This window comes from Cinclus cinclus, chromosome 2, assembly GCF_963662255.1.
Source record: "Cinclus cinclus chromosome 2, bCinCin1.1, whole genome shotgun sequence".
NCBI lineage: Eukaryota > Metazoa > Chordata > Aves > Passeriformes > Cinclidae > Cinclus > Cinclus cinclus.
Window position 1 is genome coordinate 107714038 of NC_085047.1, and position 26593 is coordinate 107740630.

General features: G+C 34.7%; 1 protein-coding gene across 2 annotated transcripts in view; it reads right to left on the reverse strand.

Moving 5' to 3' along the window:
* The window catches only part of DMD (dystrophin), a 767992-nt gene that overhangs the window by 654589 nt on the left and 86810 nt on the right, over window positions 1–26593 (reverse strand). For both annotated transcript variants that reach the window (XM_062488103.1, XM_062488102.1), the window contains 3 exons: window positions 20979–21154; window positions 11458–11581; window positions 4012–4099 (listed from right to left, as the gene is read on the reverse strand). In XM_062488103.1, coding sequence (XP_062344087.1) covers window positions 4012–4099; window positions 11458–11581; window positions 20979–21154 — 388 coding nt within the window. The remainder of the gene's footprint in view (window positions 1–4011; window positions 4100–11457; window positions 11582–20978; window positions 21155–26593) is intronic.

Here is a 26593-nt window from a genome sequence, read left to right on the forward strand (position 1 = left end):
CTGATTTCTTCATTAACTTTAGCAACTTTACAGTACAAGCATGCAAAGAAACAATATAAAGCCCATTTTCCAGTAAAACATTATTTTATGAAGAGGGGTTGGTTCATAATATTTTCATGTTTCACATTCTAAAAGCTTCTGGTATAATCATTGTATAAATATACTGTACCCAGAGGAAACAGATCATTATCTGAAGTGCATCCATTAATTTTATTACCTTGTATACTGCACATAACAAATTGTGCCTGAATATTTTTAATTGTGCAGCACCTTATATGCAAGTGCTTTGGAATTGCCACTTAATGTGAAATATATCTTGCTAAATGTATCAGTCATTTGCACAGTTCTGTGAGAGAATAATGTGATATTTGGTTCTTTGTAGCTTTTGATTCTTGTAACTTACAAGAATGTAAGATTCGTGTAACTTACAAGATAATGTATTACTTCCACAGAATGGTGGCAATTGGAAATTACATGTTTCATTGTAACAAATTGTTTTGTATTCCCTTTAATGCTTCCTGTCAAAATACTCTGATTATTCATTTTTATGTCCTTATTTTATTCTAAATTACTACAGCAGCCAAATGTCCACTCAAACTGCCTAACTGCTTTAAGCACCTGCAAGGAGAGGCAGAGCACAGCCCATGTGGGTGGTTGGGTAAAGAAGCACCCACCAAAAGCATCAATGATTTTCCTTGTGATGGGGAAAGTCCTTCAAAGGGCAATGTCCAGACACCCTGCCTACAAACACAGGAACAGGTATGCTAGTGGAGTGGGCAGTTCTTTCCAGTGTAAAATACTTTTGCTTACAGTGGCTGACAACATTTACATAAGGTTAGAAGAGTGTCCTGTTTAAATGTGTTTCCTCTGAATATTTCCCTCTGCTCAGGAACAAATAAATTAAACCCTAAATATACCAATCCAACTCTCTCCAGAATCCTGGGTTTCTTTTAAACTTATTCCCTCTCTTACCTATCACAGGGAAAGGAAAGCAAAAACAAAACAAAAAAAAAAAAAAAAAAACAACCAGGAAGAATATAAATATAAATGATACAGCAGGAGTTCACTATCATTCTGTATATCATTCTGTACTTGCTGTTATAATCAAACAGAAGTTTCATCTTTTTATGCTTTTCATCTGTTACATTCAGAATCTTGTTTATAAGCAAAGAGAAAGAATATTTTGCATATTAAGTAAAGGCAGGAATTCAGTGCCAGCATAATTGGAATCTTTAGGAATCTAATCATTATTAGTCCAGATCTAATTGACACAGAGTAAGTAAAAATTAACAATACAATTAAAATCGTCATCATTTGACTTCTGACCTTATCTATGCCTTAATCTGTTTGCCTTGTGTGGTCTTTTAATTACAGATTATACTGCAAATGCATGACAATAATCAATTCAATAACTGCCTTGTTTCCCTAAAGAATAACAATGGGAGTATCATCATTTTTGATCTGTAAATTGTGATACTTAGAAACGTTTCACATTAAAACAACATAGTACATCTTCCCTCCACTAGATGCTAAATTACACATCTCCCACAAATCTATACAAGCACATGAATTAATTCCAGTTCCTTCCCATTTTATGGAAAAGAGTTCCAGCACTGGAACAGGAATGTAAGAAGGAATAGTAAGGCTGCTCCAAACATGCCAAGATTCAGCAAATCATTCTTCTTGTTCTTAGTGAATACAACAACCAAAAAATAATAATAATAAAAAAATTACACAAGACATAAACACTATAGAAACTTATTTGAGTTACTGTGGAAAATATAAGGCTGCATAACTTTATTACAGTTTGAAATGAAGTTTTACAGTTAATATTTTTACTTAACTTTTATTTCACTTTCAGTTGAACTAAACTGCAACCATTAACTGCAATTAGGTCATAATGATTGGAAGAAAAGACAAATAGAGAATATGTTGTATATAAAAGTGCAATGGCTTTACAACAGCAGTTAACTTCCTCTACCCTCAAGGGGTAATTTTGAGCATTTCACAGGATATTCCATTTGCCATTTCTTCATAGTTCTCATCAACTAACGTTAATTATTTATTCTACTCTCTACTGCTGGTAATTACTGCCTTAATTAACCATTCCAAATACTATTATTCAACTTGCCTTTGCATTAGTGGACCAGTTGAAAGTCCCATAAATACACAAGGTTTCAAGTCCAGAGGAATTGTTTCTCTTTTCAAAGGGATTGTTCCCTCCCTAAAACCTTGACAGTAAGAGATCTTCATTTTCACAGCCAATTAACCTGTCAGCCACGCTCGAACATTTTTTGCTACCAAGGCTACCACAATATAATGCATGACACAGTTGAAGAAGTTGAGAAAGTCATGCTGGCTAAGTTAGTCTACCCTGTGCCTGCCTGCCTCCCAGCTGGAAGGTGTACTTCCTAGAAAAAGAGGTGTGATTTGAGAAATACTAGAAATATTTATATGTACATCTAGCCACATGTCGCCCATGAATAAGAATGGACCCATAGATTGAGGGAGAGAAAAACAGTCTTGATTTAAAACCCCATGAGAATAATTAAGACAGAGTTTGGGTCTACTTGATACATAACCTGGTAGGCACTACAGTGTAGGGTAAGCATTATTTAAGATGGCAGTGAGTTCTGCAACTAACACCAAAATTAGTCATCATAAAATACTAGATAATCCAGAGAAAATAAACTGGAATTCTTGAGGTGCAGCTCTTCATTTGTCCAGTGGAAGAGTGGGGCATGGTTAAATATGCCCTAGATAGATTCTGCCCAAAATAGGAACTTCAATGTGTCAGCATGCAAATTTCAGATGTTTCCCTAAAAGTCATATACAATCAATCCTCCCAGGCAGAAAAAATAACAAAAAAAACCCAATCTGAACTTTTTATATCATCAACCATGGAAAAGTGCTCAAATTATTTCAAACAGGGTGCAGATGTTACCAGGCTGCCTTTAGTTTATTCATGGGGTCAGGGAAGGGACTCGTTGTAGCTATTGTTACAGTAATAATAATTAAATATGTCCCACACGTTAAATATGGTCTCTTTTAAACATTACACCTTCATACTTTAGCAAAATAATTGTAGGATTCCATCACATTTCTTTAGCTTGGCCAGTTAATACCTCAGACTTAATGCATTTCACTTTCAGGAATTTAATTATTAATTATTCATTGTAACAATTTAAAAGAAAATATATGTTCCAAATATCAATTTATTCAGCATCTGTATTGCTGGTAATCATATCAGTATGATATATTTTGGCCCATGTTAATTATTTGATTCCAAGGCAAGACCTTCTTTAATAACAAGAACAATGGCATGAGTTACAGTTTTACTTTCATTTAACTTTCTTTAGGTTTTGGTTTTCCCTCATTTAAAAGTTCAAAAGAATGGCATAACGCCCTAACTTTTCAGGGGGAAAAAAAGAAAAAAAAAAAAAAGACAAAATCCTTGCACCTATTTTTCTTTGTTTAAGCGTTGTATAAATGTTTACAACTATAATCTTCGAAAAAACAAATGCCAAAAATTTCTTCCAAATCCCAATAAAATGTTCTATTTTCTATGATAAAGAACATTACAGAAACATGCATATTACAAAACATACATTGCATATTAAAAGTCAGGAAACATTATTTTCTCCAACTGGTTAAAGTAATGCCTTTGGAGCTGTCTAACTCAGATGTGTTAATGTACTTCAAAGCTTAGAGAATTCAGAAAATAAGATTACAACTTAAGTCTCTGCACAGAACAGATTGTTAATATACAATTCATTACTGTGAGTTTCTAAACGCATTTCTTTGCATGGTACTGAACTGGTAGTACTTCCTTTCCTCTTTTCTAATTAACAGATTTAACATTCAGAAATAATAAAAAAAAAAATATAAGGCAATATGACTTTACCATTCCATTTAGACGGTATGTGCTAATATAATTCTTGTGATAAATATGAACCTGTTCGTTTATCAAATCCCTAAGAAGATTATCTGAAGCAACTCCCATGTAATTACCATTCACCATCTGTTCCACCAGGGCCTCAGCTGATCTGCTGGCATCTTGCAGTTTTCGGTACTTCTCAGGCTTTTCTCGCTGGATGGCCTGCAGCATGACAGGAAAGGTGAGTATTTCAACAGAGGGGTTTTGAACAAGAAAGTAATTAATCTGAGGGATGTCTCCTGAGTTCTTGAAACTTTTTAACCCACCGTATTGCCCTGACTGCTCCCTGATTTGTAATGAAAAGGGCAGGTACCATAAACCACCAGGAAGGGAGTCAGTCAAAGTCAAATACAAAAACTGGGAGTCAGAACACAACAGAGCTGTCCAGTGACGCGTATCAGTTACAGTCACATAAAAGACACAGGAATTAAGAGTTATTTGAAGCACGATGTTTCCTAAAGAAAATATTCATTCAACAAAAATGCCTTGTGGAGAACAGATTTGCTCATTTCAATGGTAAAAGCAAAATATGACCATTCTCACGTAATCACAGGGATTAATGGAATTCAACAGTGTAAAACCCATATAAAAAGTGATTGCTTATGTTACTACTTTGTTTGGAAACACAATAACAACCGTAAAATGTGTATATAAGACCACATGCAGCAGACACCCATATGTGGGCTAGTAAGAAGAGGAGTTAACTGCAGATTTAATAAAGGCTTCTCATTATATATTGTACTTAATACTCTTGATTCACCTTTCCGTACAAAAAAATTGCTCACCAATGCTCAGGCCAGCTAGTAAGGCCTAGTAAAAGTCAGCTGCTAAAATTACAAGATATATAGGAATCTAAATTTAAATATAATTTTGGGTCAGTAGAAATAATGGTGGAAAGTAAAGTCATTTTAGATCTGATCGCCCATCAATGTTGTCTTGTAATTAACACCATGAAATCACTTCATCGATTTTAAGCTAAATTAGCTGCATAATTTAGGTGCAATTTAGAAGCTCAAAGATGCAACAAGGGCCCACAGTCAAGTTTGATACCAAAAAATCAAACAGACTATATATCTCCCAGAAATTCTGACCAAGACAGTGTCCCATAAATCAAGTCTCTCACTTTCCTGCAGCAGATACACACATACAAGAGGATTTGTCCCCCCAAATCCTACATGATGTCGATGGAAACACTTGGCCCTGGTTGCAGTTTCCCAGGCTGGCTGACCCCACTAGGCTTCCCCATCACTTGTTTATTTCCACAGCAAAGGTAGATGCTGCAAGACTTCAAAAAGGTTCCTTAAACTGAAAAGAAAGCTCAGGTAGTTGTCTAAGAATGCGCTTAGAAAAATAACCTTATGTAGTTTAATTTGGAAATACTATTTTTAAAATAGATTGTTGCACCCATATGGAATGAATATAAACACTTTTGAATAAACTCTCTTAAAATAACTTTTAAAATGCGATGCTTAAAACATCTTCATTATAAAAAGAAGCAGCTCCCTGGAAGACTTTATAGGCAAAGAGACACAGAAATTTGAAAGAGAAGTTTTCAATATATCCATGCTTTTCCTCAGCCTACCTATCACTGCTATTCATTTGTGCATACAGAAAAGGTTAAACAGCAGGCTTTCTAACAATATCTCAAAGACTATTTTTAACACTGGTACTAAAATAATTTGTATAAATAAAATATATAAAGAAAATACATTTAGAGAATAATATTTTTTGTATTTTAGAAACATATCTTTAATATAAAACTAAATTACCATTGATATACTATGAAGTTTAATCCAAATAAGTTACAGATGACTGTATGAATTATCTCTCATTTTTGGAGGTCAATAAAATCTTGTACCATTTCACAGAACAATTTAAATATTTTCCAAATTAAAAAAGTAAATTAACTCCCTGCAGAGTTCCAAAATCTCTTACAGAATCTTAATTAATACTACTCTGTCTATAATGCCAGGTATAATTAACATGAGAATAACTACAGAGAACTCAAAGGAATCACTGAAACACTAAAATATAATGAAAATAATTCTACTGTCTATAATGCCAGGTGTGTAATTATCATGTGCATAACTGTAGTGAGCAGAAAAATATATTTAAAAAAAACTTCATAAAATATGCTAAAACTTATATTTCCAAAGTATAAAAATGATATTACATAGAAGCTTGTGGAATTTAACCCTTCCTTGCCCAGCATATACTATGTGTGCAGGAAAATGGAGAAATGTCCACCTCTTTCCTGAAAGATTCAAGTTTCCAGGTCCTGGTAGAAAATGCAAGCACTATGCATGGAAGCCTTAAATAAACATAAAAGGTTTTGCACATATCAAACTTTCTGTCAACTAGTTTTCTCCGTTCATTTTAGGCAACTGGTGTATATTATGCAAATGAAGGTCTAACACTGGTTACAGGAGGACAAACACACACAGGAAGCACTAAGGAGAAGAGACTGAATTCTTGGTTCCTCATACAAAGAAAAATGATGTGACATGGGGAGAAAGGAGGAAATTCACTCCAGTTACTCAAAATACTGACCACATGTTCCTGCCATTAGTCTGTACACTCTGCCATCACCTGCCAAACCTGCAGATTGTTTCTTGGGTTTTTAAGATACCCAGAAGTATTTCTGTAGCCCTGTGCCACTTGAAATGAATGGAGTAGTGCTGGAAACACCTCTCATTTATCTCTTTGGCTCTGTTTTCTAATTGTTTTCCTTTACTGAAATGGACAATACTATAGATCCAGTTTCATTTAAGGCAGAAGTAGAATGGGTTAATTTATAATTTTGAAGAGATTTGTGAAGATTTGAAACTTAAATTCTGTACATTGTAATAGGCACTTTTTGTCAATAGTGGCTAAGCTACTTCAAAATACCTCCAACTATATAATCTCCCCCCGTTTTTACCTCTTTTCGCTTTCTGTAAAAGATTTTTCAGAAAAAAAAATACACCTATATTAGAAGGAAAGGTTAACTTTACAGGCTTTTGCTCAGGCAGAGATGAATTCTCTTTTGGACTGCTTTGCAACAGACAATGCAAATGCATTATAGCCCAGTTTTAATTGACTGAAAAAATTATAAATTCATCTTTCGCTAAATGCTAGCCAAAGGCGAAGGGGCTGCTTTTACAAATCTAAACATTTTATTTAACCTTGAGATTTTAGTTGGCAGTTCATAACTTCACAACCTAGAAAATACTGATGGCTGCAGAAATGTGGGCGTTATTCATATATCAAATCCACATACTCCTTTGAGAGCTCTGCGAAAGGATGCAGGGTAGCAGTACTCCCTGACCTCCTGTGATGGTGACCCATCACCCCTGGGGGCAGAGAGGGCAACATCATCATCACCACCTCTGACAGCTCTCAAATATCCATGCCCAAAAAAGTATGCCTGGAAAAGGTCACTAAAACAAAACAAACATACGAGAATGGGGCTTCTGAGAATGCCAAGAGAACAAATTTAATTGTCTAGGATATCTGACATTTTCCCTTACATCTGTTCCTTGTGTTTATCTTTGATTCTCAATTTCTAGGTGCTTCTTTTCTTGGCTAACCAAAAGTCCTTTCAAGGAATTTTATTTCCAATTTCTTGTTGGATAGTCTCAAATCCAACTTACTAAGTAAGATTTACTACCTGAAATTGTGGAAGTTTTATGCACCTGAACCTTAATAAATTTGAATTTGCAATACTGAAAGCTCATTACAGCTTAAGAAAATCATAGAAGTTCTGAGTCATTCTTAGGTGTGATTTTAGTAAAATACACACACTAACTGTAGAATATTTATGGTGGGATACAGTATAAAAATATTACTTTGTTAATGTTTGGATGTCTCCGTTGTTTAGGAGCAAGGCTGTTCAACAATGAAACTTCAATTCTTATGCCTTTGCAGTCTCCCTTGCCAAGTAAGGTAAATATCTTTCTTCTGTATCAGGGAAAGGATATAAATACTTTTCTTCTCCCCAGACATAGGAATGGACTTCTTGCACATATCTAACATATTCAAGCTACATAATACATCTGCCAAAGGCTAATTTCCTGCCAGGATCTGAAGAGCAGCTGGCTTAGCAAACAGAATCACTGCATTTCATACAGCCTGCTCTTGGCTCTGTGTCCCTCAGGACTCCTCTGAGCTGGGATAGGAGCAAGATTTTGCATTTTATGAATCACCAACGATGGCAAAAGAGATTTCCTTGTGGATTTCATTTCTGACGTCTCTGTCTGTCTATCATGCAGCAGATGCACTTCCACTAAAACTTATGGAAGTGACCCCTCATCCATGAAAAATGATGGGCAGGAGCAAGTTGCCACAAGATAAAGAAACCTAAAGCTAGTAACCTGCTCCCAAAAGAACAGTAGATAAGAAAGTCATCCCAGTGCTGCTCTAGGACTCAGCTCTGACTATGGCAGGGAATAAAGGACAGTTTTGACGTCAGCCAAGTACAGGTGTTTTGTGATGTACCAATTTATGATAACATATAAGCAAAAACTCCTAAATGATAAAGTAAGGACAAGATAGGATTTCTGCACATGTGTAGATGGTCACATGCATGCACGTGCAAGTACAACACTGGGGTATAACTGTGGATACCAGCAAACATCCTGGTTTTGGCTGGGATACAGTGAATTTGGGACAGTGCTGTCTTTTGGATTCATTACGAGAATAATATTGATAATGTACATGTTTAAGGTTTTCTAAGTTGTGTCTATCCTAAGTCAAGAAAAAAAAACAAAAGAAAAAAGAAAAAAGAAGCAGAAGGGAGGGAATGCAGCCAGGACAGGTGACCCCAACTGGCCAGGGGAATATTCCACATCATAGAACAACATGCTCAGTGTATAAACTGGGGGAAATTACCTGGAAGAGGACTTGTTTGTGTTCAGGGAGGGGGTCTGGCCTTGGTCAGCAAGTGGTGAGCAATTGCACTGTGCATGCCCTGCTTGTTGTTTTCTTTCTTTTATCTGAATTATTATTTGCTATCATTATTATATTTTTCTTTATTTCATTCAACTATTCTTATCTCAACCTACAGGTTTTACTCTTGGCTATCCCCATTCCACTGGGGTGTGTGGGGGGGAAGTGAGCAGGTGTGGTGCTTAGTTGCCAGCTGGGCTTAAAGCACAACAGTACAATAAAATCTATTTCAATTATCTCTCACATATGTTTTCCTTTCTGCATTTTGTTCTTTTTTTATATGTCTTCCACAACTTTGCTAGAGATTATATAATGTGTTAAAACACACACCATCTTATTTTCCATTGATTTGAGGTTCATTTTGACAGAACTAATAATTAAAAGTGCTAGCAAGCAGCAATGAAACTGTTCAAATCAATGAACTGAAGAGTACTTTCTCCTTTGTCTCTCATTTTTTGGATGGAGACAGAGACAAGACCAGGAAAAGTCAGGTCAGGACAAGTTTAAAGACCTGGCATTCATTAAAAAAATGATATTTTTCTTTACTGTTTTAAAAAACGTGTTCAAAGATTTATGCTAACTGAAAACCATTTAACGCACAATCTATGTAGCATTTGTCAGGTGCCATCTTTCAGAGTTGTCATAGAATGTTTCCTCCCTTATAGCAACTAGAAACCTCTAAACGTAACTTAATTTTCTCTATAAAATGTTAATTTTAAAAGCAGTGACACTGTGAAATTAAAATGGATCTTGGTCCTTAAAAATATGTTAATGAAGGATACATACTGATTTTTCTTATATCTATTCAGAATTATTGGTTTGTCTCAGACCTGTCTTGATACAGAACAGATACTTTTCTTCACTACTTTACTGAAAAAAATAATCCTGGAAATTTGTTTGTTAACAATTCGTTTATTAAATTTCCAAGGAGATCAAAGCAACATCTGGAATATCTCCTGCTCTCTTTAGAGTCTTGAAGTCAAACTTTAAATACTCATGCACTGGTCAAATTGCATGCATCTTTCTCCAGTATTATGTGTGTTTTCACCAATGAAATGAGAACTGAATAAATGTGGTAGGTAGAGGCATCCCAGCCCCAGTGAGCTTCCTCAGCTCCAGCAAGGGCAAGGCAAGAGCTAGTGGAATTCCCGAGGGGGCCAAAGGAGGTCTGTGGTTCACCCACCTCCACTCCTTCACTTGCAGCAATCACCACCTCCTCAAAAGCTAAGAAAGGAAAGAAGGAGGAAGGTGAACCATGGCTCCTGGATCCTTCAACGCTTTTATAAAGTCTTAGACAATATGAGGTAGAACCAATGGGAAACCTGACAGTGTGGGTAATCTGACTAATTTGTAGGTCGAGATGAACTAATTCATCCTTGAAATAAATATGTTCCTCAAAATGTCAATATATGAAGGGGAGATAAGATTTTTTTTTTTTCTATTTATGTCTTTTAAAATTTAGATTGGAGCACTTAGAAAATTAACTGCATATATATTAATGTGTTAGATGAATACTATTAACTCAGTATGCAAGCATGTGAACCCATCAAATCTACCCTGTTATTTGATCCAGTCTGCATACACATGTATATTTATGTATATTTCACATAACATGATGTTGTGGTATGAATTAGAGATATTCTATTGGAATGCATAATTTCTAGCACTCATGACAATATAAATAAGAATTTAACATGGAATTTAAAAACGTACACTTACAGTCACTAAATTCCGTGTTACTCAATGTTATCATACCTGATTTATAATGGAAAAGTGGAAAATGAGAAAAAAATAGCAGCAAGTCTAAATTCAATACAGTAACTTAATTCAATTTCTTTGTGTTCTAGGAGTATGTATCAACATGAGCTTTAATGATGCTCCATAACATGCTATGCTAGTATCTGAGATAATTGAAAAAATTAAGGAAGAAAATTTGTAACAACTTAGTTTTCAAGGGCTAAATTCAGTAATTCAGTCTGTGGCACACAGACACACAAATATAGCTACTTCTTAAGCTGCGCAGAACCATTCACTTTGGCAGGAAAGAACAGTTTTTGATTCAGATATGGTACTAAAATAGAGTAAAAAATAAAAAACAAACCAAACCAACACAAAACAAAAACAATAAAAGCCCTGTGGAAACTGGTGATTGTCATATATATTTTACAGCTCTGTAAAAGGAAATAGATATAGATTTTCTTTAGTATCCACTCCAGTGACACTTTTCATATTCTTCAGTTTATGCATGTATAATGCCAAATTAAGCTCTCAGTACAGAATGATGTTGCATATTTAAGAAATTATATATAGCCTTTGGTATAACTTTACCTAAGACTTTCATGGCTCTAGAATACCTTAATTCAATATGAATATGTATGAACAAAAACATCAACAAATATCTATGTGCTCAGACAGCCTGTGTAGTCATTTTGGTGCCAAAATCTGAAATTCACAGAAACAGTGAACACTTCTAAGTTTATGTTGGACAATCAATGCTTGTCAGACTATATTTTAAATTATTTAAACTTGGGCTCTAAAGCATTTTGGCAAGCTCATACAGACTAACAGACATGTACACAAGTAGTTTCTCCTACATTGACTCTTTCTCTGAGGTCTGAGAGGTTCCCTTCCTTCCGAAAAACAGCAAACTCAGGGCTTTGCAGCACTGCCTCGGAGCGGGTCATCCAGCTGTGGAGCTCGGTGGTGTCCGAGTCAAACCTGAGACACAGAACAGTGCAACAAGACTTTTAACTTCCACAGTTTCTGAAAACAAGATTGGCAGCAAGCATGATGTTTAAACACGTGAATAAACAGCAATTTCTATCAGCAAAAGACAGTTTTAAATTCCTATGTCTCATCAGAGACTTCATAGAACTATTCACTCTAAAATTTAGAAACATAGAAATACTTTTTCATTTTTAAGACACAATTTGACAGCTGAACAAATGTAATAATTTTCATAGTAAGAATTCTGTTTTCAAGTTAATGCTTTTGGAAGATATGAAACAAATGTCTATCAGTGAAGAAAGTGTACCACAAGTCCTGTTGGCTGAGTTGAGGATGTAAGGGCTATCCAACTCACCAAATGCAGCCTTCAACCCTGTGAGATAGCTGTCCCAGCTTCTGATGATGATATTATGAAGTAAATTCAAGCAGAAAAATTGATGAAAGAAGCTTTTTCTGATTAACTAATTTTTTTTATAGAATGTGATCACTAATCAACAAATAAAGTATAATTATCTACAGTTAAAGCTTTAAAAATTAAAATTAAGGTCCACATATCTCTGCACTTAATTTATAACTAGTTTTAACTCTACAGCCTTCTTTACTATACTCTGGATTCTTTCATCAACCCCTTTAAAACAGATCTTAATTTGTGTTAACCACTCTTCATGTAATGTCTCAAAATGCAGATATGTAAATTACTAATGTCTAGAAATCTCAAATTGCGATTCAGTATCTACGGCACTTTTAAAAACAAGAAGCTTCAGACTATTTTTTCTCATTTTGTGCCACATTCTCTGCATGATTGCATTTATTTTATTGCACTGTATGTTCTAATATTCATATCCCTTTTGCAGCTGACTTTCCTTCTGCAGCAAGAGAGTGAAAAAACAATAGAGTGGAAAGACCCAGGGGAAAAAATAACAATCTGTATCTTTCAAGTTTGTTTTGTGACTATAGGTTGCATCATTTGCATACATCTGAAAATCTACTAAAAACAGTGACTTGAACAACAATTATACCCCTAGAGGAATTAATTATTTAATAAAAACACACTTCACTTATACAAGGATTTATACTTCTAAAATACAAGGATGTAAGGCAAAACCAGGTGCTACATAAATCTACATATACAGAAATGAAAAATGAATACAAGCAAGAGTTCCATGCTTGGGCTAATATTTATGCTTCCCCTTTTTTTTTTGTTCTCCACTGCAATTTTTTTGAATTCATAAATAATGAAAGCAAAAGAAAAATAAGCACACACTGCCTTAATCTCAGTCCAATATTTTACATTCAAATTATAAACTCTTAGGAATAATTTTGATAAAAATTTCCTGATAATCCTAATTGAACACTCATTCAAGGAGAAAAGATGTGACTTTGAAGTAATGGAAGGTAGAGAAACCTTCAGATTTATAAAGAACTACAAATTCCAAGGCAAAAATCAAAATAAAATTCGAAGATGGTTCAAGGAATGTGCGTGCTGGTCACAGATGTTAATCCCCAATCAGTTGAGAGCTTCTTACCTCATCTTTATTTCTGATAATTACATCAACTGCAATTCTTGAAATAAAATGTTATCCTTTGTTCTACAAATATTAACTGCCTATTTGATAATCTCAAAACACCAGACATCTGATAGCAATGAAGTTTACCAGTCCCTGAGTACTGGAGTTCCTTGACTGCAGGTTAAATTGCATGAGTTCTGACATCTGTTCCATTCTGAAGCTGCAGGCAAGTAGAATTAGTGAGACCAACTCTGAAAAATAACGTGGTTTTACCCTGGTAAAGAATGGAAATTGACAGAAAAACATTTTTTTCAGTGATCAGTTCTTCAAAGGAAAAAAAAAAAAAATATTTAGGCCTTGCCGCTGCAACAGCTGGAAGAGGAATGGGAGCTTTTGGGATAATTTTGACAGTAAAACAAAATAATTAGGAACACATCTCATGGCCATCAGATGGTGGTAAGTATTAGACATAGATCTTTAAGGTCTCTTCCAACTGAAAGCATTCTATAATATGATACGATTCTCTGATATACAAAGGCTGATCCTACATAACAGATTGCTCTGTCACTTGCAGTTTCTCCTGGAGATAAATATAATTTCACAAACAGAAACTCTTGTTCAAAAAAGGGTGATGCAGACAGGAGCAGAAAAGAATTAAAATATATAAAAGTTAAGTCTAAGTAGCTTTTTGCAGTATACAAATATCTTTAAGATAAGGACATCTTACCTAGTGAGGGGGAAAAAAAAATCACTATCATGTTTATCTTAGGTAAAGGAGGAAACACTGGTAGAAATGGCATTTAATCATTCTGCTTTAGTGACTGGATACTTCCTTTCTGAGCACAGCTGCAGTTAGAAATTATATTAGCTCTCGATTGATATTGAAGTATAAATAAAGTCTTTAAATCTCTGAGGCACAATAATATTTTAGACATAAAATAGTTCAAGACTGCCTTTCTGTCCCAACAAACTTCAGGTAGAATTTGCAAAAATAGATCAATGGAAGATACTAAACCAAAAAAACATGTGAGAAATTATTCTAAACAACTACCATAAATTAACATGTACCTTGGATTCTTGCCACCTAAAAAATCCATTTAAAGCAAGGGATTTATTCTTCAAGCAGCAGTCATGCTTTTGTTTCCCTCTTAGTCTTTTCTTCTGCTATTCCACAATATTTTTACTGGTCCCCTAGCCCTCTCTTTACAGGCCAGCACATGCCAGCGGAGTTCAAATGGAGATTTGTTTTTATTGTAAAATATAAATAAAATAACCCTTATTACTTAGTGATTTTCATAAGTTTTTTATTAGATAAGGGATTTCTAGTAGGACAAGAATATCCTACTCTGGGTATTTGGGTTGGAAATTCCATGCAGAGAAAGAGAAAAAATGTGATGCATTTAAATTGTGAAATGTCTCAAAGGTGAGGTTTATCATGTATTTAATAGAGAAAATGAAAGCCAGAACAAGGAGCCAATTTTGAGCAAATAATTGGTGATCTAGTAAGAAAGTCTGGAATGGGAATCTGAGGTGAGCATACGTTTAAGGATGATCCAGAAAATCAATTTGGGAAGAATTTTCCATGAAAATGTGACCGGCATAGATTAAAAATATGAACTTGGTTTTTAAATATGCTTTGAATAAATAGATAGACAAACAAATTCAACGTTGAACAAGTTCACATAGCAACACAATGTGTGGAGTATCTTCCTGTCATGTGGCCATCATGGTACATAATCTTATCTCTAATCGGAATTAATTTCATCTTTAAACTGCATTACTATGCTACTGCTAACACGGACAGACGGTAGTTTCAATACTTTACTCTTTTAAGAGACAGAAATTACATGAAAATTTCCTTTGCTCATTTGCCTCCTTCCTTCTCCAAATAAAAATCACACAGGGCCTGTCACCACTGTGAATCTTGAGCAGACATAAAACCATTTGCCTACATACTGAGTTGGCAGGGAATGATACGACTTTGATCCAAGAAACACTTTATTGAATTATTTCATTTCCATGTCTGGACTGAAACCCCCAGCTCACCAGAGATCTTTCTCATCTTGTAGCTCTTCACTGCCTAGAACATATCAAAGAACAACTTTACAGCACACGGTGCCCATTGGAAGAATTATTCTGATCTAATTCCCCGCTGTCTTTTTCCTCCTCTACATTTTTAGCTGATAAGCCAGCAGTTGATAAATAGAGCTGTTCTTATCTTCTAATTCAACCTCCAATTTATCCAAACAAATGCTTTTACCTTCCTATTGTTTTAGGTTTAATTGTCAAATAATTTTATTTCCTTTCAGAAGGACATCTTGACCCTCCCTCTACATTTGTGATACTATTAAGTTTAGCCTCATCATTATTATGACCAGTACATTTCTGTAATGCATACCAAGGCATGAAAAGAATCATGAAATCAATCCCAAGTGTGTATTTCTAACAGAAACTTCACTGGAACCATCAGGTACAGAGTACTGTTAAACCAAATCATCACGGCCTGCAGCAGGTGCTGACTGGTACCACCCTGATAATATTGCAGGTAATTTCAGGGGCTAAGTGTGAAGAATATAAATTCTGTTTATTTGTCATTAATCCATTTCTCACTTCACAAAAAGGATAAAGGATAAATTGTTAGTAAGTATTAAGAAGTGCCCATGTATACAAACCTCAACATATCCATACTACCTTACACTCCAAATGAAAATGTTTATTAATTATTCCCTAAGTAACAGAAAACTATTCTGTTGTGTCTCAGTCACATTTTCCTTTCCTCTGCAATTGGCTACAGACATAATGAAATCAAACAACACCAGGACACTTGAAGACATGACTTTCTTCTTTTTGAATTTGCTACCTATCATTAGATAAAAATACCAGAGCACAAGCTGCATTTCATAAAAGAATAAGGGTAAAACAACCTAATGGAGGGGCTGTAAAAGTGCTAAGCAATCACTATTTAGTCTTGACTAACATAATTCACTGCAGAAAAATGGGATATATGAAGCAATAGCTAACCAAAAGATCATTATAAAGTCCCTATAATTTTTCCTTTGATAATTTTTTCTACAAACTTTCCTAAGTAATGAAGGATTTGAATCTCAAATATAATAATTTTCAAAGAAGCGAGGGCTTGACTCTTTTCAAAAAGTTCATTTAACAGCTGTTAAATGAAAAACAAAACCACTAGATGGAGCAACTATCCTGTTTTGACACACCTTGCTCTTCGAAGGGCATCAAGCTGCTTTCGAATCTTCAGATTAACATTATACCAATAATAATGTTATGACAAGTAGACTTTCCTTGGAAACCTTAGGAAGCATGTAAAAAGATATTTACCAAATTTGAAAGAAAGGTAGATTTGGTGGTTATTGAAACATATTATTACAAATATGTTTAAATTAAATATTATCCAGATCTTATTTGTCTGCTATTTAATAACTTAGTCTGAACAAAGTGGTTTTCAGATTTTTCTATGATATGTAACTGACCTGTTTTTTCCCAGAATATGAAAATACCATGAACATAAATATGTCATCTTTCATCCCTTTTTGCCATGCACAGGACTTTTAAATACTATAACCTCAGCTGTGTTACATTTATCTCTAGCCCTAATGCCTAGTACATGCTTTTCAAGATCTTATTATACAGTTCCAAGTATTTTATCTTTTTCAGTTTCAAATTGAGTCCTGCAGGAAAAGGGGCTTTTCTTTGACTAGTAATAGAACTTAACTCACCTGAGTTATTCTGACATTTCAAAGCATTAGTCCTGAAAGAGTTTTAGATTTTTTTTTTTTGGGGGGGGGGTGGTTGCAGGGGGTGAGAATGGAAGGAATTTTATAAAAACTACTCTGGCTCTTATCTCTGCTTTCTTTCACATATGGCAAAAGAACTCGGTTTAAGAGGCAAGAAAAAATCAACAGCTTCCTTCCCATGCATTCATGCCACAGTAAATAAGAGCAATGGAAATGTGACATTCAGTCCTGTGGATGTTTTTGGTCTATGAGTCAAAATGCTACTTCTTAATTTCTTCAGTTTAAAGAGAGTTTTTTTGTACTTTCAATCCTGATAAAACACTTGGCATTCTAGAAACTTTGATGTTTCAATCTTAGACATCTTTTTTCTTTCTTTTTCCCTTGGCTTAGTAACTGAAGGCTGTCTTACACAGTACACTAATGCAATATTTGCTGAAGAGCCAAACTATTATTCCTTCCTTTTGTATCTTGTATCTCTAAAATATTCAGTTCATAGAGAAGCAAATCTGGAGCACAAATCTTTCCAAACCTGTGGTAATCGGGCCCGATGAATTTATTTCAAGCTTGCTCCTTTACAGAAACACCACCAACTAAAGTCTGAGAACAGGTGAAAGAAGCTTGCAAAACCTGGGAGCATTATTCACCACCTCAAAAAAGCCTCAACCCTCAATTTTTCTTTCCCTCCCAGGCCTAAAAATACCAAGCAACAGCATGCAGTGTGTTGCACTGTGACTGCAGAAAGCAGCCAATACAATCTGGTTATTCACTTTTGGAAGGTTCTGACAAGTCTTGAGTAATTGCTAAGGCTTTTCTATCAAACCAAAACTAAAGAGTGCATAACCTTCACTCTAAGTCATTAAGTGCTCAGGGAAAGTTTTGGTTGTAAACACACACAATAGAGAATGAAGTAGGAGAGGTGGGCTGAGAACTCCTGTTCTTTTAATTTATTTTTTAAAAAATCAAAAAGCATGCAGCACTATGGGCTTTATTTATCCTTTGGTGCAGCTGCAACTGAATACAAACAAAAAACCCTGAGAGATCTTGTGGCCAACAATGCACCCAGAAAATAAATGACTGGCTGTTTGGGACTACAAAACTTTTTCTCCTATTTAAAAAAAAAAAAAAAAAAAAAAAAAGATTGATCAAGGGGTCAAGGCACCAGTGAACAAAGATATCTTAACTGAGCACCCACATTTTTAGGTGAGCTTTCTTCTTCCATTATTATGTTTATATCTAGTATAAATTTATATTTTTTTGTCTTTGAGAAAGACAACAGAGTACTATAAAATGTGTTCATTTTTACATGTTCATTAAAAACCAACAAAAAACCTGTTATTCTAAGCTGAAACTTCTTCCCTGAAGATTACTTTCAAAGTGTTTTCTCTGAAGTTATTTATTGACTGGTCCTCCCACTCTAGGACACCTGCTTGCACTTCCTAGAGACTAAAGGTACATAAATGGTGGGCTTTGGTGCTTTCTCTGTTCAGCTAGAAATGTTAGAAAGATTATCTGAATGGAGAAACACTGCCTACAGGTAATATAACCATCCTTCATCCTGCTGCATAGCTGTGGATGTTTCCAACATTTACTTTCCACATTCCCAAACTTTAGGTCCACTCACAGGTACAACAGGGACACACGACTAGTTCTCATGTGCTGGCACAACTGTTAAAACAGATCAAGTAATTTCAGCACAAAAAACATAGTTAGAGCATATTAAACAATTAATTCCCTTTTTCCTTGTAGAAGTCAGATTTCTCTCATAGCAGATCAAAATAAAAGTCCGACCTGTGCAGAAAGGAAAAGGACTCTGATTTTAAATATCTAAAAGAAAGCACAACTTATTAAATTACCTAAAGTCATGCCAGGCTAAGAGTAAGAAATACAAATTGTTCCATCTTGACTCTTATCCAAAAGTTAAACAGAAATTATATGGTGAGTGCACATATCTTAGATAGCATTAAAACAAAGCAAAAACCCTAGGAACCTACTATGCATGGTAAAAAAATCATTAACACTCCGTAAATTTTTGTAGCAGATCTACAGGTAATATATCTCAAAGCAATCCTAGTCTCAACATTGATAACACATTCTATTTTTTGAACAAGGATCAATCAGATTTATATATAAACTTGTTAGTTGCAGTGCTTTAGACAGACATCAGCTAAAGCACTGTAATAACACATAATTATGAGTTTCTATAAACCTAGGTAGTTTGGAAGAAAAACAACTCCCATAATCCAGCTAATTCTAGCCCTCAGGCAGTCTCCTTGAATGATGAGTATGAAGTCTGTGTCTGCTGTACCCTGCCAAGTTTACTTTCAGTATTAAGGCAAATTAATTAATGTGAGCAAGAAGAAAAATATATGCTAACAGCAAATACAGAGTAGTTGAAAAAGGAACTTCTATGCCAATTGGTCTCCAGTTTTATAATAGTGCATATAGCAACATTTTTCTTGAAGAATTAAAAAATAGGTTTTAAAAACATCATCCTACTTCATTTAGTTTCAATTAAGATAATGTTTTCTTTTATAACAGTAGTCTTGCACTTTGCTTCCTTATGAAGTAAGATCATTAAAAAAAAACAAAAAAAAAATAAAATACCGATTGCTTAAATACTTCAAAATTGCAGGGACATTTCAATTCTTAATTTTTCAATTTCAAAATGAAGACGATCATTATTTTAATGATAGGGACCATGCTACACTAAAGGTTTACTGTCTAAGCTAACAGGGCCTTGATCCTGTTTCACATCTTTGCACATTACTACTGCAACATTAACAGGAATGCTAAGGTTTATAATTCCTAATAAGTAACAACACTGCCATCTAAAAATTCCTTCAACAAATTCAGAAATTACAAGTGTGCTGACAGTCATTGTTCTGCATCACTTTGAATGCTTGGGAATATATTAGCAAAATATAGTTCTCATTATTTAATTGTACCCTAGGATATGGGAAAAAACAGATTCCAAATGAGGGCTTAGGAGATAGATTCAATTAATTCAAATTTAGCTCACAAACTTATTTAGACCAAGAACTTTCTATAGAAATAGTTACCCAATTTAACAAAACATATACAGCACTCCTAAATAATAATGGTGAGCTAGAAACCTTACTTTTAGAATGGTTAAACGCAGGTACAATGCCTACATATAAAAAGTACCTACTTTTTCAATAACATAAAACTTCAAATAAAAATGAGTCATATTACTCCTATTCTTGCTATAGTTCTTTCTTCTTAATAAGTGAAACACTATTTTACAAGAAAATAGTTATCCTGGTAAGCACATTGAACTAAACAAAGGTATTGTCTATAGAAAAGAGACACTGAATGCAATTTGACATCCCTTTCAGTCCTTGAATTTATTACCTTGAAATTCATGTTTATCTGAATATCAAAAAGCATTTCCATAACAAACATTACCATGAGTGTTTGAAATCTACCTTCCTAGCACCTCATTTAGGAACATAGTGCTTGAGCCAATTCTGCTTAAACACATCAGAATTTTCTCTCCTGACTTTAACTAGTATTCAGCATCAGTTTAAAATCCCCTGTCACTTGTATTTGAGTTACACATGAAAAAATTCTGAAAGTAATAATAATGCATGTTTCACCAAACAAAACTGCCTCTCCAGAACTGCTATTTTCACTCCTGACCCACAAGCCCAGAAGAATACAATGAACTTTAGAAAGAATGCAGTATCTTCATTACTAGTGCTTTAAAATTCATTACTAGTATTATAAAATGCTTCTTAAATAATCCTAGAATTAATAGAATGCTTCTTTCCCATCACATTTCAGGACCCTAGTCTTGATAGATCCCAAGTGGGGTCCCCACAATGCCATACATAAAGATTTTACCTGATTATAATTACTATGCAATAGTATTGATGTAATCATTAACGTTCTCTACCTCTAAATAGGTGCAATAGAAGCACAACATAGTCCATAACTCATGCTGAGTAAAGAAAGATAATAATCAACTGGCACCCTAGTAGAGAACAGAAATATAATTTGAAGTTCAAAATAACATACAGAAAAATATTGCAATCAAATTACTATTTATGCATTTTTGTCCAGACTATCAGTATTCTCTTTCTGTCTCTTGATGATTCTCACCTCTTCCTAATTTCTGAATCCACAAGGAGTTGCCTTTTTTTGTGGGGTGGAGGTGGTGGGAGTTCCTCTTTAGCATGCTTAACCAGGATTTGCTCTCTTGTGGTCACCATAGTTACAGTTTCCATTACAGTTGTCTGTGTTAGTGATGTCTGAGTGGTAGTGACAGCCTGCGAAATCTGTGAGAAGTACAAAAACAGAGGTCATACATTATTTCAAAGACTTCAGTAAAGATTGTTTGGAGGAGCAATAGAAAATAATGAGAAACTGCTCTCATCTGATCACAGGCTGATCTTCAGAAAAAAAACATTATACGCAACTCAAGCTAGATTGTTTCATCTGACTCATGCTGTGTGAATAAGATACCTGTAAAAGCCAATATCAAAATCAGAACGGATTCTAATGAACTTATAGCTTCCTGGAACCCATGCTGAATGAAGGAAAGAAATGAATGGAATTTGATAAGAGAATTGAACTATAGCAAATAAATAAAATGTTACTAATACTAAATATTGATGTGAGACTGCCCCCAGTCTGAAAATTTGCTTCTTGAGAGGTGATAAAGATACTAAAATGTCACTATATTACCAGTTATTAATTTTACAATTTATAAAAATTTTCAAATAGAATGTAATCTGCAATAACACACTTGCATGAAAGTGCAGCTAATTTTCTGCCTGGAAATCTTAAATAATAGAACACATGCACTAAAAGGCAAATTATTTTGTTTTAATTAATGAGTTTTATTCCATAATTTATTCCATAATTAGGGGGTCACACTAGATACTAATACCCATGGTATGGACCACTGCAAACACTGCCAATCTAATGCATTTAGCTTTGTTCTGGTAATATGAAAAAAAAAAAAAAAAAAAAAGAAACCTTTTATAGTTAAGCTGCATTTAAAAAATTATGAGAAATGTATTTTTTTATAATATTTGTTTGTACACTGCTTGTGCATGTACTGCCCATCTATACTCTTTTTCATATAACTTTTCCAACTCAAATGTGGGCAGCTGTTCTTAAATCCCTTAACCCATGAGAAATAAGCCACTTTTTTTTTTTATTCTTTCAGATGATGGCTCATTTGTCAAAATGCTCTAGTTACAGCTCCAATGACCTCCTCACAGTTTAAGGGCAGTGAAATGAAAAATAAAATAAAAAAAATTATACCAGGAGTAGAAAAAGTTGAACACCTGAAATGCCCTGCTTTTTTCCTTTTGCTAATATGGAAGAATTAGAGTTTCCAATTCAACAACAGAAATGCCAGTACCTAAAAGTCCATGAAACTATAAACACGTACATAAATTATCTATTATTTCTTATACCAGAAACTCAGTGAGAGAATTGAGTCAGCTTAGTTATTGAGACATAAGTGTTTCTATAAGCAATGAAGAGGCAACCAGGTCTATGACCTTTCCCACAATGCTTTCTTGGATAGAAAAAGAAAAATAGAACGACAAGGAAAGGGAAACACTGTTAGCAAGCAGCCTCTTCCCAGCAGGTAATATCAGTAAAGCCAAGAAACCTGGAAAAATACCCCAACCAATTCCTGCCAACTCTGCTGAATTCTTCCCTTTGCCTTCTATGAAAAGATCTTCCTGTGCATTGTCCAGGCTGACAGTGGAAGTGATGAGTAGGGAAGTGATTTGCCACTGTAAATTGTCAGTATTTCTTACCTAGAGCACTTAACTCAATGCTGTGTTTCCACCTCTAGAAACAGACAGTTGCTTTGGTTTTAGAGGAGACTCTGGACTACTAAGAAGACTAAAAAGTTTAGATCCAGAGCAGATTTTTAAAAGATATTAATTAATTATGTCAATTGAATAAGCTGCTTGTGACCTGCAGATTTAGGTAACATATGAACTATAAAATTCTTTGGAAAAGAAAAATATCCAGTTGACTTTTCAATCACTAAAATTGTATGTAATAACATTCCTGTTTTAGTTCTCTCAACAAGATGTATTGGTTTTGTATTTTTATTTTTTTTTCTACAGAAATCATGACAATATGAAGTCAATATTCACATATATTTTTACTGAAACTCTATACAGCATTCATTCCCATTTTATTTTAAATCATTAGATGGCAGAAGGAAAAGCTTCTGATATCTAGGGTTTCATGACATTTTAGGAAAGAACCTGATGTCATCTCTCCCCGAGCAGACTACACATAGAACAGAAATAATTTCTTGTCTATTATATAATTTTTGGTACAGTCTCTCTGTCTCTCTTGCCTCTTCTCATAAAATTCTTATTACACTCTGTTTTATCCAAAAATCAATGACAGGATGATGTTTAGGACACCCAGGGTCATATCCTGCCATGTTTTCATTTGCTAATCAATACCAGAGCAGTTTCCAATGAAGAAGGTAGAACACAGAATAAAGCACAGTTAGGGCACTGTAGGAATGATTGCAGTATAATACAAATTACAGGAGTAGCAGCTTCAACTGGGGATGGAGAATTGCACTTCCAGAGCTGGCTGTGCAATCACTGCTCAGAGCAGTCAAGGCACGATGCTGGGGGGGGGGAATAATGGTTTGGATGTGAAAACAGCAAAAAAAAAAAAAAAAAAAAAAAAAAGTACTTTTCATGCTTAATCAACAGGAGTGGAGGTTAAATACTATGTGCTTCAAAAGGAGAATGGAGATGTGAATTTGAAGTTCATAATTATTCTAGTTAGAGAGCGGGTAAGAATAAAAGGCAGATTGCAACCTTACTGTGAAACGTGAAGCTGGTTCATGTGTAAACTGCATACACTTTAGTATGCAAAGGACAATCATTAAAAATATTAAGAATTAAAAAAAAGGGAAAAAAACAAAAAACAATACCCTCCCAAAAAAACCCAATCAAACAACCCCCCCCCCCTCAAAAACAAACTAACAAAAAACCACAAGCAAAAAACAATCCAAATAATTTTAATCACCAAAGTGGGGTGTTTCATGTATTATTCAAAGATGTATTATTCAAATAACAACCCTATTATCATCATCCTTCTCAGTCCCTGAATAGCAAACATGATTCTGAGAAGGGGCAATACAGACTATGGCTTTACCCTGCTAGAAAATCATCAGGAAAGGGCTAAGGTGACTCACAAGTCTGCACATTAAAATGCTTGCCAGCAGTTTCATATCAAGCCCATCTTTGAAACATGTTAAAACTCATCATTTTTCCAAGCAGACAAATTCAAATCTTTTTCATCATCTATAGGCAAACATATGTACAATATGTGTATAGCACTTCAGTAGTTTTATGGCATTTTATTTCTCATTTATACAGCAGCCTTCCTTTAATGCCAACATTTATTACTGTCTTTGGAAGTGCCCTCTGTCCTGATAAACTCATAATTTTCCTTTACACTCACTTTTGGAGCTGTCATCTGTTTTTTGATGAAATTTATCTCTGTGAGTGGGGAAGTTTGGATGAGGAATGGTGTTTTCTTTAGTTTGGAAAGATTTTCAGTACAATTTAGTGGAGCATAATGAACTCAACAAAGCTGGGTTTAGAGTTTCTGGAAGCTCTGCATCTAGCCTAAGCAAGCTGTCCTTGTCCTTGATTCCACTGTGTGGTCAGTGAAGGAAAGCTGACATTTTCATGATGAGGACAAACTGCTTTTTTTAGTTTTCTCTCTCTCTCACACCCTTGCCATCCACTCATTTGTAGCAGGAACTTCAGCCATGTGTTCTGATTAGATGCTTAAATCCAAGAGCAATTATTTCAGCCAAATGTGGGAGAACTCACATTGTACTTTCTGCACTTTTCCTTTGGGATTTATAACTATTTTAAATGTCTAGTTGGAGAATCATCTTTGAACTGAGCCTGAGGTTGTCTCTTCCATTTAATTTCTAATTTTGTTAACAAGTTAATAATTTGGCAACGCTTTATTAAGAGGGGAAATAACTAAGGACAAAAATGCAATTATGAGGGCCCTACGAAAATTATTAATCATAGAATCCTGAAGGTTGGAAGAGACATATAAGATCATTGAGTTTAACTATTGACCTAGCTCTGCCAAGTCCAGCACTAAACCACGTACAAATAATTCTAATAAGACAATTTTGAATGCAATATCTAAGCTTGATGAATAAAACATACATTTTCTGATATATTTTAGTGCAAAATATTCTATTTTTCACCCTCTTCAAAGACTCCTCCTCCTCAGTTCATGACAGAGAACATAATGAGATCTTGCATTTTTTCTCACAGTGTAAACACAGAAATGAACTGTAATGAATAGAGAAAAAAACTCACCAAAATCATCCAGCCTGCCTAGACAGAAACCCATGGTGACAAGCACACTGTCCATATTTCACAGAAGATACGTCTGAGCAGAGTAACAGTGCCTTAGGAACAGGTCCCTCAGCCAGGTCCAACTGTGCAAGGTCCCCAGAAGGTGAAGCAGTGTTCCCAGGACAGCAGATCACTTCTAGACCAAGCTGAGCAGCTTCCCCTTGGAGGAAAAGTCCCTCCAGTGGAATGCTCTGCTGGGACAGGACACCTACACTCTTTTGGGAATCCAAAGCAGCTCCCAGCTGTGCTGATCTATGTTTACAGCCTCAGGTCTGATCATTTCATTTTCTGTAATCTACATACCATTTTCAAAACTGCATTTAGGAGCCATCACCAATCTGAACAGGACTTGAGCAATTTGGAGTGACTTCCTCAAATCATGTGACCCTAACCATTCCAAATTCAAAAATTACTCTCTGGAATTTTCCTCTGCTTTGAAACAGAAGGTTTTCTACAGCAAATATACTGTAATTAAATATTATTTTCAACCCCTAAGTGCTGTGTCCACAATATGGTTTTGCTTCCGAAGTGAAATTGTGTCCTTCCTCCACTTTCTTCCCTTATATTCTCCCCAGCTGATTTTTCCAACTCCAGTTGCTTTTCCTACCACACAGTAAACTAAAATATTAAGGTATGAGTTGAAAGCAAGGTTACTAAGAGGGATTCAGATCACTACACAAAGTATAGCAGCTTTTCTTTAATTACCCATACATAATTTGGTAGAAGTATTAGTAGAGAGCAACAAAAAAGGGCAGCATGCTCAAGGAAATAGAATCAAACTGACCAGAACTGTGAGTGACCTGTATGGACAGGACAGAGGTGCCTGCCGTAACATTCTGCTCCATGTTTTCTAATTAAAAAGCCTTAATATCCATTTCCATTTTTACCAGTCATACAATGACAGCTCAAAAAACCCCAGTATTAGCGAGATAATGGAATGTAAAAAGGGACCTGGTCTGGGTTTAAATCCAGTAAGAAAGAGATGCTAGCAAGATGTCGATGCAAAATAATTGTATATGGGTTTGGGTACTAAATCAGAGTGCTGAATTTTGTTACCTGGTTTAAAACCTCAATTTCTTTTTTTCTTTTTTTTTTTCTTTTTTTTTTTTTAATATATTGTAGTTAACATAAAGTGGTCAAAATAATAGCAGGTTGTATTTTTTCACCGCAACTTTGGTTACAGGTACAGATTGATTTCTTTGTTTTTCCAAGAAATTTCTCTTTTTTATAACCTCTCTTTTTAATCTGTAAATCAGCATATCATATGCAGAAATAAAATAGCAATCAATTATAAACTATAATGTTGAAAAAAAATATTTTCACTTA